At 35.9% G+C, this 16449-nt stretch overlaps 1 protein-coding gene across 1 annotated transcript in view; it reads right to left on the bottom strand.

Annotated features, from left to right (window-relative positions):
• LOC150093937 (uncharacterized) overlaps window positions 1-16449 on the bottom strand; it is a 209264-nt gene that overhangs the window by 150016 nt on the left and 42799 nt on the right. Inside the window, exon 6 of the mRNA XM_090412924.1 lies at window positions 11060-11633. Coding sequence (XP_090269050.1) covers window positions 11060-11633 — 574 coding nt within the window. The remainder of the gene's footprint in view (window positions 1-11059; window positions 11634-16449) is intronic.

Genomic DNA, 16449 nt, shown 5'->3' with positions numbered 1-16449 from the left:
TTTATCCAAGTGTGAGCAAACAAAGTTTATGCATTTGTTTGCTCACACTTGGATAAAGGATTAAACTAAATTTATTATAGTCTAACCAAGTGAAAAATAAACTTTCAGATCAGAAAGAACTTTACATCATTAGCACGCAAGAAAATGTGAGAAGAACTAATCTAAGATCGCATAAGCTGAATGGAGAGAAAAGGTCAGCAAATTCAGTGTCTGATGCCAAGATAAAACCCATACAAGGATCTAGGTTGACTAATGCAGGTGCATCAATCCACCAGGATCTTTGGTAGGGCCTTAGAAGACTAAAATATAAGATCTAACAATACTGAAGATTTGACAAATAACAGACTAATTGGAAGAAATTTGTTGATAGGACATAAATTATGTTGCCCAATCAGAGTATCCTATATACCCAGTGAGAATAATCAGAACTGATGACAATGATGGTAAGATTTCATGATCAGAATACATTTCTTACTTTGTCATATATCATCACTAGGATAAACAAAGTTTAAACAGAGAATTTATATTCCAATGATTTGTTGACAGCAAATAAGTTGAGAGATGCCCTAAAAGAATACAGAGAAAAATGTCAGAGAGCTAAGAAATGTATAAAAACAGCTCAACAAAAGTCATGGGAAAACTTTGGTAAGAACATAGAAGGTAAATATCAGGAAAGGGGGGAAATGTTCTGCAAGCTATTGAAAAAGCTTAGAAATGGAGGAAAGAGTACTGTTAAAGGAATCAGAGAAGATAAAGGTGACATGAAAACTGAAGATAAACATATTCTAGATGTCTGGAGTAATTACTTTGAAAGACTGCTAAATGAAACAAGCAGCGCAATGGTAGAAAACTCCCAACAGAAATGCAGTCAGGAATACCTATTCATACTTGAAGTAGAAAAAATCATCAAAAAAACTTGAAATGTGGAAAGGTAGGTGCAGTAGATGAAATCTGGCCAGAAATTCTCAAATATGGAGGTATAAAAGTTTTACAGTGGCTGCATTGCATAATTCAGAAAGCCTGGTCAGAGGGTCAAAGTCCAGTGGCTTGAGGCAAAGCTCTCATAGTATCCATCTATGAAAAGGGAAATTGGTGATGTTAATCTTAGATCTTTACTTTATGCAGATATTATAATTCTGAATAAATACAGTACAAGTCCACAAGATTCCCTGAGTAAACTGAATAATTGTTGTATTAAATTTGGTATGAAAATCAGCAATAAACGGAGAAAAAGTACTGTAAAGGAATCAGACATGATAAAGTTGATATGAAAACTGAAGATAAAAATATCCTCAATGTTTACAGTAACTACTTTGAAACACCATTAGACAATGCAAGGTGACAGAATGGCAACAGATTTTTTCAAGAGGAATGCAAACAGAAGTTCAAGATTCTCTAGCTAAATTGAATAATAGCCGCAAGAAATTTGGCATGAAAATAAGCAATAAAAAAACCAAAACTATGAAATCAGGCAGGAACATAGAAAACTTCTTCTACATTCTCAATGGAGAACCTATAGAATGAGTAAAATGTTTCGGTTAGTTATGCAAAGTTTTAGTGAAAATATCAAATTAAGTTGTTAAATAGAAAAGAGAATAAGCAAAGCGGGTATGGTGGGAAGCCAATTGAATAAATTTATGAAATTTATATAGAATAAGAGTGAAATTAGCCAATGCTCAAACCATTTTAAGTTATGGATCTCAGAGTTGGATTAGAAATAAAGCACTTGATCAAAAGATTACAGACCACAGATAAGAGAATTCTGAGAAAAATTAGGGTCTCAAACAGATAAGGACATTAGAAAAGTTTACATTCAAGAATGTGTGAGCAGGGCTAATCTGAAGTGGTATGGTCACTTAAACAGAATGGGAGAGGAAAACAGGCATTTGATGGCAAGAAGAAGACCCAGGTACTAGGTGGAATGATTCAGTCAGAAGTGCCTTAGAACAGCGCTTCCCAAACTGTGTGCCGCAGCCCCCTTGGGGGCCGTAGGTTTTGTTGAGGGGGGGGGCGTGAAATAATGAAAACAAATTTAAAATGTTTTAAGACTAAGTAGTTTTTTTTTAAAGAAATGTATTTTAACTTTTATTACTTATTATTTTTTTTTTTGTTTTTTTTTTATATTTTAATGGAAAAATTCACACATTGGTGCTGCGTATTTTGGCGCTTAATGAATATTAGTAAATATTGCTTATTCATATGTTTCATTTCAAAGCAGTGGTTACTTATATTTACTTCGAATGCTCTCCAGGGAAGCTCCAAATCTTCCTGTCCCTTGCATCACGCATTCGTAATCAGGCGACTGTTCATATTGACTTTATATACATATCAAAACTCGTTTTATATTATCACTGTCATCCGAGCTAGTTTTCTGTTACCAATAAAAGTTTCGCATATACTTCACACATGAAAAAAAGCTTAAACAAGTTCATGTGGGGAGATAGTAACTGCTTGCAGTGGTAAACAACATGCCCTCCCTAACAGCCACTATACTGCAGAGGCAATAAAAACAAGTACTTTTATTATGCCAGTGAATAAGGTAAGAGGAGTCTGTGTAATATATTTCTCAACAAACAGTGCAATTAGAGACGACAACTGGGATAAAAACACACTAATTAATGAATCACATGTCCTCTCATACAGAAACTATGCTGTATAGACTGAAACAAAACCATATGTTGCATGGACAAACACAGTATCTAACTAAAAACTATTGTTATTAATTAGATGTGTGTGTGAGTTCGATTTCCCAAGGCAGCAATAAAATTCAACCGAACGTGTTAAAATTCGTAAAAGTGTTAAATCTAAGTGAAACTTGTTAAATTCGTAAAAGTGTTAAATCTAAGTGAAATATATGTGAAACTGCCAAGTTATGGCAGTTTCACATATAGAATTCAGTTGAAGGGAGTTAGCATTTCAACTCAATTGTCAGCTATGCTTTTATCTTTCGGTTGCGCGATCTTTTGTTAATACCGCACCAATCATATGCACGCTTTAATAACCTGCCTTTGCTGTCTGTTTCGCGTTAGGCTTAATTACCGTAAAGGGAGAAAAGTCACAAAAGAGAAAAATGTTCCTGGTCCCGGGATTCCCTTATTCAGGTAATATTCACTAATTTCATGTTATCAGTCTGTGGTGTGCCAGTATCGGTAAGTGGTGATATTATTTGATCTATTCTACATTAAAAAATTTAACCCTGAGATGGATAAGTGGCTGATAAAAAATAAAAAAAATCCCACGAACAATCAGAAGAAGCAGAAACAGACTCAAAAAAAAAGGACAGTATTTCATATTTTACCAGAACAGCCCGCATTGTCTTCAGAACCAAACGGTAAGAGGCAAAAAATGTAATATACGCATTTGATTTTTGCAATATTCGCTGTGTATGTTTTTTATTGAATATAAATACAATAAATATTATAATAATATATCTCTCTATTACGATTTTTTTTTGGGGGGGGGGGGGAATGAAATATTTTAATTTTTGCAAAGGGGGCCCTGACATCCAGAAGTTTGGGAAGCACTGCCTTAGAAGAAAGAAATGTTAGGTGTGACAATATTTGGAGTGCTGGCAAGTATTAGACTAATTGAAAGCAAACTGTTGATATAAGATTAATAATGATGAAAACTTAATCATGTAGTTCTGTCGTTGTAGCCTCAACACCTCTTAAGGATATTTATCAAGAAACTGATGATGATGACTTGCTGACTATTTATCATAAAGTAAAAATCTAGTCCTTTATAATCTGCATTTAGTCTAAATCCAGTTAATGTTTCACTAAATTTTATATACTACAATTTTTCCCAGCAATTTCTCAGTTATGTTTGTATAAACTTTTCCTGGAAATTCAATATGAAATTCCTCTATTTCTGATTTTATAAACTGACATGATAAGAGCTGTAATCCACTCACACTTGGGATTTGACTTTTATTATTATACAGGATTGGATTATACAGGAGTGGGTGTGAGAATTTCTCCCACACACAAAAGGTAGAAGAGCCTATGGCAAACAAATGCAATGTAGGTAGTCAGAAATTGAGTAATGTGTTGTTATTCTTCTTGAACTGTCGAAGATTTAGTCCTTTGGAATGGAATGAATGATGTCTAGGAGTAGCAGTTTTGGTGCAATATGTTGTTTGCCCCTATAAAGGAATGTTGAGCAGCTGTTGGTAGAGTTCTGCTGGAAAAGTATGAAAGAGAGAGGGTTTTTTTAATTTGATTTTTATGGTGCAAAGACATCAAAGGTCATGCTGTGTCCTGGCGCAGTATGATTGTATGGAGATTTTATAATAAAAGGCATACTTAATGAGAATGTGATGAAACCAAGCTTCCCAAGGATCAAGAATGTTAGTGACACTGTTAGTTTGCAGAGAGGAGCAATGAAAAAGTTGAATGTTTTGGCAGGCACAAATGATTTGAAAGGTGAGAATATGCAATAAGAGAAGATATGAAAGCTGTTGGAAGCAGCAAAAAAGATGAGTAAGAAAGTGAAGACTGTATCTGCTGCCATGATATGATAGGAATGAATTGAGAATAATAGCCATAATTGCTAACAATTGATTGAGACTGTTTTGCAGGAGGAATCATGTGCAGTTTAAATTAATACTTGCCAAGAACTTGCATTCTTGTTTAATCCTTTATCCAAGTGTGAGCAAAGTTTGTGAGTGAAGTATCTTCATGACTAGGCTATTTATATACAGAAGCTAGAGACTTCATATTAATTACCTTCATATCCCACATAGTATTCCATTGCCCCACTGCCTTAGAATCCCACATAGATATATGGAAGGAAAAAAATCAGAGAAAATTGGAGATGTTAAGTGGAGACAGTGATGTGTAGGTCCAGCCACCCACCCCCCTGCAACAAATGAGTGCAAGTACAGAAATAATTATACAATGCCAAATGCAGTTTCACAGATTTTGAATTTGAATGGGCTGGTAATACATCATAAAAGGATAACTGTTGAGGAGTTTTTGGTGATGGTCAGCTCGACTAAGCCAAAAATTATCAGATGACATAGCTGCAGGGATGGAATGTATGGGACATTTTATTTTCAGGGAGGATACTGAGAACAAGACAGGAAGAAGGTTATTACTGATGAAAGCTAAAGAACTTAGCCAAAAAAAAAATATAAAGAGAATTTTAGGTGTGATAAAGATGGTTCATTTGAAGCTATTAAGAGTTAGATAAAGGCCAATAAGACAAAATATATAGTTGGATGCTACTATAGACTAGGGAGTGTACAAAACAACAATGTAGATGACATGCATCATCAGCAGATCAGAACAATGAGTGCAGGTCAAGCAATTATTATAGAAGATTTCAACTATGGAGACAAACTGGAGAGAGGAAAGGGTACATGGCAAGTTGGAAATGGAATTTATACAGTTACTAAGAGATAATTACCTAAAACAGAAAGTAATGGGGGCAACCATGGGCTTGGGAGTGACGAATCTGGTAACAGTGTTGGAAGAAGTATTACTCTGTATATATATATAAAGTAGCTACTCTGCATCCAATCAGGGAAATCTAGGGGGATCTTGGAGCAGTGGCATGGCATAAAAAGTTATAATGCAAGAACATCAATAGTTCATGAAAAATTGTCAGGAATTGTTTGAGAGAAGTAGTATCAGACTGCATGCCCAGGATCAGGAGGATAAACCAAGTAGGGATTAGATGGGTGAGCAGCAATATAAAGCAGGAGCTGCAAAAAAGAGAAAATGATGTAGAGGAAATATAAATAAAAAGATGATCATCATACTCATCAGTGATACAAGGCAAGAAGACTGACTAGAATGGAAAGGAGGCTAAATAAGAATATGATGACTTGCTACTAATTAGCTACTAAGCATGCAAAAAGAAATTCTAAAGAGTTTTTTCACTAAGAAGCGAGTAAGAGAAAGACTGATTATGAAAGGATAACTTTAATCAATGCCAATGGTAGGGAAATGACAGAAGTAGAAGTTGAGTTAAGTGACCACATTGCAAGGGTGTATCATTCAGGTAGAGATTTTGAACTTGCCAACATGGCAGAAACAGATGTGAGAACTGACACTAAGAAAAAATCTAAACATTTATTGAAACAGCTATATGCTGTTTCACTTACGATACTCAGCATATTGAAAAATATCAATGCGAATAAAGCAGTGACATTTGATTACATGTTACAAGAATGTTTAACAGAACTGGTAGTGCCTCTGACCAAGTTGTTTCATGTAAGTTTCAATCCTAGCAAGGATTTGAGGGAGCAGAAAGAGGAGGGGCAAGATGGTTTTAGATAAATAGTTTATGCAATTATATAAAGAGGCTTAAAGACAGAAGTAGCAATTGAGACTATTTAGTTATGTCAGGAGAATTAGTTAAAAACAGAATTCAGGTAAAATTCCATATGTGGCAGAAATCATGATTTTCTGAAAGGCAGATCCTGCCTGCCTTAGTAAATTACTTTTTATAATAGAGTGACAGTTGAGTTGGATAACTGAAATGGCTACACCACAATATTGCTGGGCTTTGCAAAGACATTTGGAAGAATGCTGCATAAGTTAAAGCAAATGGGAATGGAAATGTTGACATGGATGAGTATGGGGGAGAAGGCTTACAGAGAGGTATAGGGTGGAATCTAAAAGAATGAGGGTGACTAGTGGAGCACTTCAAGGCTTAGTAGTAGAACCACTACTGTTTACTTTGTATATTAAGTATATTTGTATATAATCATTCCCCATATTTGTATATGGGGAATGATTAAGGGGAAGGGGGTTACTCAGTTGTTTTAGTTATGATGCAAAACTGAGGAAAGCAGCAGTTGATAAAGACGATGTAGATATCCTGCAGGATAATTTAAATAAACTGGCAATGTGGACAATAATAATGGCTGTCAATTTAATGTTGCAAAATGTAAGATCATAATGTGTAATACACTGATGATACTTGAGTGCAGGAAACTGATGAGGCTAGGGATTTGGTGGTTATGGTGAACAGAGAGCTGAAGCTGGTCATATTGCAAAAGTTGGCAATTTGCTCAAAGATTACTTGGATGTTGAAGAACACATTAACAAGTAAAGATAGGGAGGTTATAATCCCTCTTTATAAGGATATGATATGCCCACACCTTGACTACTGTGCACAGATTTAGCCACTTAGCCTTTTTGGGGATGAAGAGGATCCAGAGACAAGTGACCAAGCTAGTAGCAGGTTCTGTAGAATACTGCCTGAGGACAGATCAAAGTTGAGCTGACAGGAAGAAAAGAAGAGATAGGATCAGGATAGAAACTTATAAAGGGTTCCTATAAGTGATTGAAAAGAAATTTTTTTAGTTCATGAAGAGTACGAAGAGAAATAGGAGTTATCCCCATCAATTGTGCAAGAGTGTGGTTAATAAGAGTGTACAGACTAGATTTTTTTGCTTGGAGAGTGGTGAACGACCAAAATGGATTACCAGAGGTAGTTGTGAGTGTCCTTACAGTGAATGACTTAAAAAGAGGTATGATAAAACATTGTATGAATAATGATTAGTTGTGAGTCTGCCACAATGAGTGTCCTCTCCATAGAGATACTCATATAATAATAATTTTATTTCATAAAAATTAGATTTTGCTTCATGAGAATTCATATAATATCCCCCCCCCCCTCTCTTCCTGCATGTAGTTAGGGTGGTACCCTCAATTACACGCCAATCACAAAGCTCAGACCATCACCAATTCAAGGGTACAGCAGTAAAGAGTTCCATAGACCAGCCACTGGTTACTGCAGGGGGACAAAGTAGTTAGCAATGAATCCAGAGGCTTCCTATGGTTGTCAATTTAATGTCTAATCAGTTATTTTCAAATCCTGCTGCCACTTACTTGGTCAGTTTGTGACTGGCGGGAGACCAAGTACCGTGGTTGCAGGAGGTACTGTCAAACCATATACAGAGACTGGGTTTCTTCTCTGTAGGGAGTATGTTTGCAAGCCTGTCACCTCTCATTACATGCCCCATTTCCTCTTTATCTCATTCTCTGCACATTTAATGGATCACAACTCACAGAAATAAGATTTTACTGTGGATCACAAAAATTCTCCCACAAAAAAAGTTTTAAAAAAATTCAAACACCAACATTAATTCTTACCAAAAATTTCCATATCCACTTCACCAACATTCATGTAGAAACATAAATTATGTGCACCACAACTCACAATAATCTAAACCTGAATTACTCTTCCTAAAAGAACCCCAACTGGCAACCTCAAGTAACCACTGTCCCCAAACTGTGTATTACACTGTTCCATCTGCCAGGTGTGCATATATCTCCAAGTACAGTAGTTGTGCATTCATCAAAACTCCATGTCAGAGATTGTAAAATCTGAAATCACCTGCTTGATCTGCTTTGATTCAAAATTTCTCTACAAAACCAACCTGCTACTTTCATTTACTGTTTCTAGCTCTCTTCAAACTCTGTTAACCATGCTGATCTCTTGAACTATCTCTCACTAAAGCTCATTTATTTACAGCTGAAATACCCTAATAGTGAGATCATCCTTCTTAAGGATTTTAACATCCACAACTCAAATTGGCTTCCCTTCTCCAGTTCAATCAAACAAGCAGGGATGTCAAGATGTTTGCCATTAGCAACAACCTAACACAGATCAAGATCATCAATCTCCATGCCAGAATATCTGACTGACAACCCCTTCCAATTTGTCAACACAGTTTATCTCTTCCTAACAAGAACTGTGGATGTCAGTTCTTCTCTTGGTAACTCAGATCACAACTTCATACAAGTCTCCTTCACCACAGAACAACCTTCATGTCCTTTGACACTACAGGGGTGCCAAATGGGACAAATTCATTGACTTCTATTCCTACTTCATATGATCCAAGTACTGCTTCAATTCTACTGATCCAAACACCTGCTCAGACTGAATAACAGAAATCATCCTCACAGGAAGGAAAGATGTAAAAAAAAACTGCATATCATGTGGCTAAAAACCAAAACTCCAGCTGCTCACACTACCTATACTGCATCTCACAACAGCTGAAAAAGAATAATCAAAAAATCCAAATCAGACAGACACAAGTGTTGCAAAACTTGCCTCCTGTTCAGAGAGCATTTGAATCTTTCTGGTCCCTTGCCAAGTCCCTTACCATTGGGTGCACCTTTTGTTCCATTCAAGTTTCCACCACTCTCACATCCAAACGGTACTGTAGTCACCTCACCTAAAGACAAGGCTGACTTACTGGCATCGCTCTTCTCTTCTGATTCTTGTGCTGATGACTTGGGCAAAGTTCCCCCAACACTACCAAGAAATGCTCTCTCCATGTTACCCATAGTCCTTCACCAGAAAGAAATTCAAAGAATACTTAACTAACCTGAGCACAAACTAGGCATCCAGTCCTGATGGTATCCCACATAATAAAAAACGTGTGCCACAGAACTAGCACCTACCCTACAGCGTGGAAACTATCCCAAATTCAGCCCTTCTCAAAGAAAGGAGATAAAAGTCAGAAAATGAACTACCATCCAATTGTTCTCACTTACATTCTCTCTAAAACTATGGAAAAGGCCATCAATAACCAATTCCTGCACCACATGCAGGAATTGGTTATTGATGATTGGTTATTGGTTATTGACGACCTACCAACTAATCAGTGACCAGCAACACAGATACTACAACTCCCCATCCACTGCTGATCTAGCTTTCACCCATCTCTGGACTGAAGCCATGGAAAAATTCAGAGAAACACACATAGTTGCTCTCAACAGTTTAAAAGCATTTGATCACAATTGGCAAAGGGGCCTGTGCAGCAAATTGTCATCTTATGGTTTGCCTACATTATTGAAACTAGACTGCCAACTTTCTTGTTGGTCAATCACCATTTCATGGTAGACTGTTTCCTCTTCTCAGATTTCTCCACCAATGCAGGAGTGTTCTAGGATTCTGTACTTTCAACCACTCTCTTCCTCTTGTATATAAATGAGATGCTCTCACAGATTTTAAATTCTACCCACAACTTGGCCAATGACAGTACACTCCATTCCTCCTTTTCACTTGACAAACCATGTAGTGCTCAACTGTTAGAATCCTCAAGATCCACTATAACCAATGTCCTCAACACTGATCTCCTAGTTGTGCTTATCTCATTGAAATGAGATAAGCACAGCCTTGTAGTCTTCAATGCCACCAAAACTCATTTCTGTCTTATGTCTCACAAGAAAAAATTCATACTGCTCCATAACTAATAATATCTAGATATCCAAACACTATCAAATTTCCCTTCTTGGCCTGACCTATACTACCAACCTTACCTGACACAAACACATTTCACACATACAAGATACCACTTTTACAACTGATAACTCTATACAAATCCCAAACATAACCATGGAATATTGCTCACATACTTGGGACAGTGCACCAAAATCCTCTTGCTACAATTGTTTGATTCTATCCAGAAGAGGGAAATTCTGGCTAATTAATGAACCCTCTCTCACAGATCACTTCAATCCCTTTCCCACAGCTATTCAGTTTCTACCTTTTATGCCTTTTCTAAAGATACTTTCATAGACAATGATTTGCCAAATTGGCCACTATTATTCCTTCACTCTCTTCCAAAATCATACGAACAAGAGCTACTGTTAACCAATACCCTTTTAAAGTCAAGCTAGAAATTCCTTGAACAACCTCTCCTCTCTGCCTACTCTTTCATTCCATCTATTTCTGTTCTTTGAAACACCTTCTTCTATTCTTCTTTGCCCAGAGAATATCACCTTCAGTTGTTAAAAATAAATAAATTCTATTTTCTTCTTATCCTTTTTGCCCATATGCTATAGACCTTGTAACCTTTCATGTGTAGGTCAGATATAAATATGCACCATTATATTAACATGAATCTCATCCAAACCCTTTATGTCACCCATCATATCCAAAATAAAGAATAATTACTAGGAACACCAATTTCTTCTTCATTTGGTATGACACAAGATTATATTATTACAAGCACTGAAAATAATTATATCACAATGTTTCAAGTATTATATCAAAACACATAACATTTCTTACTTATTATAAATCTTAATACCTTTTGTTTAATAGGTCTTTTTAGAGAAAACTTTTGTACTGTCTGACATCCAGGAACTTTGAGCCAGTTATTACACCCACCAGTGCAATTGTAGATAGAAGAATCATTTTCATAAAAACAACTAGAACAATCCTTATTTGTTCTGTGTGAGGTAGATGAGCAACAAATTGAATTTAAGCACAACATAGAATTAGTGGAATGCTTGCCAGACAGCTTTCCTCGAGAATTCAAGGGCAAACCAATGGCACAATTATCACTATTACTGGAGCTTCCTGAGGTACCACTGCTGCTGCTGCTGCTGCTACTACTACTACTGCTACCACTGCTACTACTGCTGCTGCCACTGGAAGATGAAGAACTACAACTTGAGCCACAGCTACTTCCACTGTTACCTCCAGGGGTTGAGGATGGAGAACTTGATGAAGATGGTGAGAGTGAGGCACCAATACCAGAACCTCCACCACCAGCACCAGAATAACCTCCAGATGGTTTTCCATCTCCTTCACCTTTTGGAGGTCTCTTAATAGGTTTGCGTACTGCGCTTGGTAGAATTGGCCTAAGACAACGCCTGTACCTGAATACAAAAATGAAAGTTTAATAAATATAAAAAAGAATTAATAAATATAAAAATTAAACATATAACTAATTAAAAACTTTCTATATACTTAATAGCTATTTATTTACAGTTAAAATTAAGTTTATTAAAAATTCTTCCCAAAAATTCAAGTAAACTGACATTCCAGCTAGTTTGGATGAAATATCACTATTTAAGAATGTGCCAGAAGAAGCCATTTTGCATACAGAAGACCCATTTCCACCAGATACAGACATTTTCAAGCACTACCTTGACCTCTCCAATTCCAAATGAGAATGCAGATTTATAATCAATAATATGGGTTTAACTATGAGATCCCTAATGTCACCAACCAATTACAAACTTGTACAGTGCGAATGGAATGACAGAAGGCGTTATCAGAATCTATTCTGAAGTTATCTACGTGGTGGTAATATAGCTTGTATGATCTAAAAAAAGATTTCCTGATCTTTCTTAACAGTGTCAATTACAAAATAAAATTTAGTATCATAATAGAAAGGAACAATAAATTTCACTTTCTAGACATGTCATATGGCTTAACGTTACTCAAAAGCCCACTTATACAGGTTAATATCATCACATCAGTTTATCCCACTATCAACGAAAGTTTGACAGTATTACCATGTTTAGAAAATAGGACTATCGATATTTTACAAAAAGGAATTTTTTTGTAAAAAAAGTTTGACTTTGGCTAGTACCAATTTATTCTTAATGGTTACCTAAAAAGAACTGTTTATAAATTACTGCACACAGAAAAACTTCCACATACCGCTAAAGACTTCAGATACAGGATTATGTATCTATCTACCACAAACTTAGGTGTGATTTCAAAATGAATCAGTTCTATATGGCATCACCTTCACTTATTAACTAGTTCAAAACCCCTTCCAACCCTCTTACGACCATCAAGGACAGATTTCCATTCTAAAAGTATGTCAGGGTGTATAAAGGTTAATCTTTTGGTGGGAAGGCTTAGTCAGACTGCAAGAAGTTATGAAATTCAAGCAGATGAACATTATCATAATACTATCTATAAATGAAAAGATTAGAGATTGAGTCCTACTGCTCATTTCATATCTCCATAAATAAATAAAAAAATTTTAAATTTAAAAAAAAGCATGAGATGAAGCTGCCATGATAGTCCAAACAGAAATCAGGATATCAGTCTGTGTGACATTTGGAAATCACTCATTCAGTCTTGTACCCCACCAAATCTTGACTGTGAATGAATTGCATGTTGTATATGCATCAGATGTATCATATGTATAAGCAACTTTCAACTCTGAATTATATATTTAAGGTAAATAACTGTTTCCAAGTGGGAGTTTTCCCAGAAATAATATACATATGTTTCCAAGTTATTGTACATATTTTAAAACAAAAATAAAAATAAAATAATAATAATAATACATATATATATATATATATATATATATATATGCCAGCCTCATTGGCCAAGTGGTTAGTGAATCTGCTCTCCAGCCAAAAGGATGCAGGTTCAAATCCTGTGTGGGACATGGATGTTTGTGATTGTCTTTCACCTTCATACAAGTGCATAAACACTCTCCAAAGATGGAATAGGTCACCATGGGAGAAGTAGATCCAACCCTCCCGCAATGGGAGAGGCCTTTACCCAACAGTGGAGAATACATAAGCTGAAGAAAAGAAAGAAAAAAAATATTACACACGCACACACACATATATATGTTTGTGCCATTGAATAAGGGATAGGAGACGCTATGCAAATTCTGTACTGCAACTCCTGCATTTGCACGCATGCGTGGCCAAAACCGTGGTTATACTTATCTGTCAGCAGTGGCTTCCCCAAGCATTCGGCATGAGAAATGTAATGGGAAAGGCATGGAATTTAGATGCATTTGACAGAGGGCAGATTGTGTGTCTGGCAGATGGGTCACTCAATTTCCGAAATTGTCAATGAACTTGGATTTTTTTTGTACAACAGTTTCAAGGATTTTCTGGGAATATGAAAATTCTGGCAAAAAAAAAAAGCACCCAGACAAACTGCAAAGGGCAACCACCCTTGAATGATCGTGGGCTTCACCATCTGACTTGTATTGTGTGGATAAATAAGGGCCAGACATTATCTCAAATGACCTCCCATCTGAACGAGGGTTCCAGTTGGAAAGTCAGTGCAAGGACCGTGCAACATTCACTTCACCATCTCGGCTTTGGGAGTTGCCAACTTACAACAGTCCCACTTCTAAAGGAACGAAATAAGACTGATGCCTTGCCTGGGCTAAACAACATTGAAACTGGACGACTGAAAATTGGCAACATGCGCTGGAATGATGAATTGCGATTTAAACTTCATAGCACCGATGGAAGACTGAGGATGTGGTGCCAACCCCATGAAGCCATGGATTCTGCATATCAGGCCAGAACTGTATAAGCTGGTGGCCACTCAGTGATGGCTGAAGATGCCTTCAGGTCAATGTCTTTGGAACCTTTGGTATGTATACCAATGATTCTCAATGCATCTTAATATGCGCAACTCATGGTGAACCATTTGCACCCATTAATGTTCATCATGCATTCGAATGGAGATGGCATCTGCCAGCAAGACAACTTTTCATCTCACAGGTCAAGGCAGGCTATTACTTGGTTCTAGAGGCATTCTGTTAACTTGAAATAACGAAGTGGCTACTTAGAAGTCCTGATTTAAATCACATCAACAATCTTTAGGATAATGTGGAGCAACTGATTCTGCCCATGTCCCATCACTCTTTGGTGAATTGTGGACGGCTCTGAAGGATGTATAGGTCGCCATACCTGTGAAACATTTTTGCAAGCTCATGGAGTCCTTGCCTCGTAGTGTGGCAGCCGTTATCAGAACCAGAGGAGGTCCAACACATTACTAGGTAGCTAACCCTAATTCAACTGGCACTTCAGTGCATATATGTATGTTTGATCGTGTTATTATAAAAACAAGTGAAAAAATACCTCTGTTTAAAATAAAATGTTAGAAATGATAGTATTCCTGGTAGCTTCTAATTAGAGAAGAAGTGTGTGTGTCGGGGAGAATTGCCATTTGTGCTGGAAGGAAAATCTAGATGAGCAACTGCTTGGCAACTTATTAACATAATAGTACAACAAAATTGCTTACCACAGCTATTTAAGTCTTCTAAACTTTTAACAAATATTTTAAATATGCTGGTATAAACTTATTATATACAATAAATAAATGCATAAATCATCTAATGATTTATTCTTAAATTAAGTAGACAAAGCTCTTCCAGTTCTAACATTTTGAAACTGGTAGATAGCCAATCTCCATCTTCAACAGCTGAAACCCATGACAATCAGTAATTTCAGAGACTTCAGGGTGAAAATACAACAGCTAACTGCTACCTTCTTGTAATCCTAAATCCTAACATTAATATTATGAATTCTACAGTCAACATTTCTGAGTTGTACAATTAAAAGTCAGAATTTCCAAGAGAAAAATCCCTACATGTATACCACAGATAGACTAACTAAAGGATTAGCTGAAAAACAGTCTGGAAAAATTGCCATGAGGCTACAAACAAAATGTGAAAAGGATAATGAGTTCATGATCATCTACAAAACAGAAAGCTGTATTTGTTCTACTTAAAATACTTTAAGCTAGTATAAACAGTGTAATAAGAAAGTAAACACTGCAAATCTCAATTGGTAAATAGCCTTCTGCTCTCTAATCAGCAGGACATAGATATCTGTGAATGTCTTTAGGTAGAAGATGAATTTCATTGCACAGCATGAGACTGCTACTCTACTGAATAATTCCCTCCAGTACCTTAAGCTTAAAAAAACATTTTGATCTCTACAGACTACAGTTATTGGATTATCATTAGCCAATGCACAGCACAAAATCAGCTTGATTAAAGCTTTTCTTCAATGAAAAAAAATGCCTCAAAGTTTGCAAAAAAATTAAAAACCGGTTTTGAAGCCCACAAAAGTTATGAGAGACCAAATAAAATTTGAAAGTTTTTGTGCTCTTCATAGGTATTATCATCTGTTCAGAATTAGAAAGCCATTTGCAAATGAATAAAATGTACATTTTTTTGTTACATCATTTAGCATATTTATGCATTCACCCAAAGTTTCTTTGTTTTATGCAATTTTTTTAGGATCATGAATGGCATGCCAATGTAACAATAGCAAATTGGAGAGGAAAATATGAATGAATGCTTAAAAAGCATTTATATATATAGGTATACATAAAGAATCGAATGCTTAATTGGAGGAACTCAACTTTTTTTTTTTAACCTATAACAGGTAAATTACCTGAGATGGAATAGGGATATTTGTTCTATTTCACTAATTTCATATACAGGTAACCCTTGTATAACGTGGATGTTAGGTTCCATAAATATGCACGTTATATAAATCACGTTATGAGAGACTCAGATCACATAGAAAAAGTAGGGTTAGGTTCCGAAATCGTTTTCTTTTTTTAATTATATAAACAACAATGACATACCCAACAAAAAATATTTTATATTTAATTCAGGTAATTCATGTAAGTTAAGAAAACATAAACTATGAAACAAATGCATAGCATAAAATTATAAAAAAATACAAATTCTACGTAAACTTCATTGCACATAATGCATACAGGGTGTTCGGGATAAATTTGACATATTTATAATTAATTATATTTTTCCGTAAGTTACATGTATTAACACACACTTCTCTTCATTTAAAAGTTTGGACCCTTCTTCATTCATATACAAGATGTCAGAAAGGATGGATAGCTGGAACCCACCTGAATCATGGAAGAGAATAACTTGTATCA

The sequence above is a fragment of the Typopeltis vanoorti genome, chromosome 23, assembly GCF_054136105.1.
Source record: "Typopeltis vanoorti isolate ZY-2024b chromosome 23, IOZ_Tvanoo_1.0, whole genome shotgun sequence".
Classification (NCBI taxonomy): domain Eukaryota; kingdom Metazoa; phylum Arthropoda; class Arachnida; order Uropygi; family Thelyphonidae; genus Typopeltis; species Typopeltis vanoorti.
This window is presented reverse-complemented; position numbering and strand designations above follow the sequence as displayed.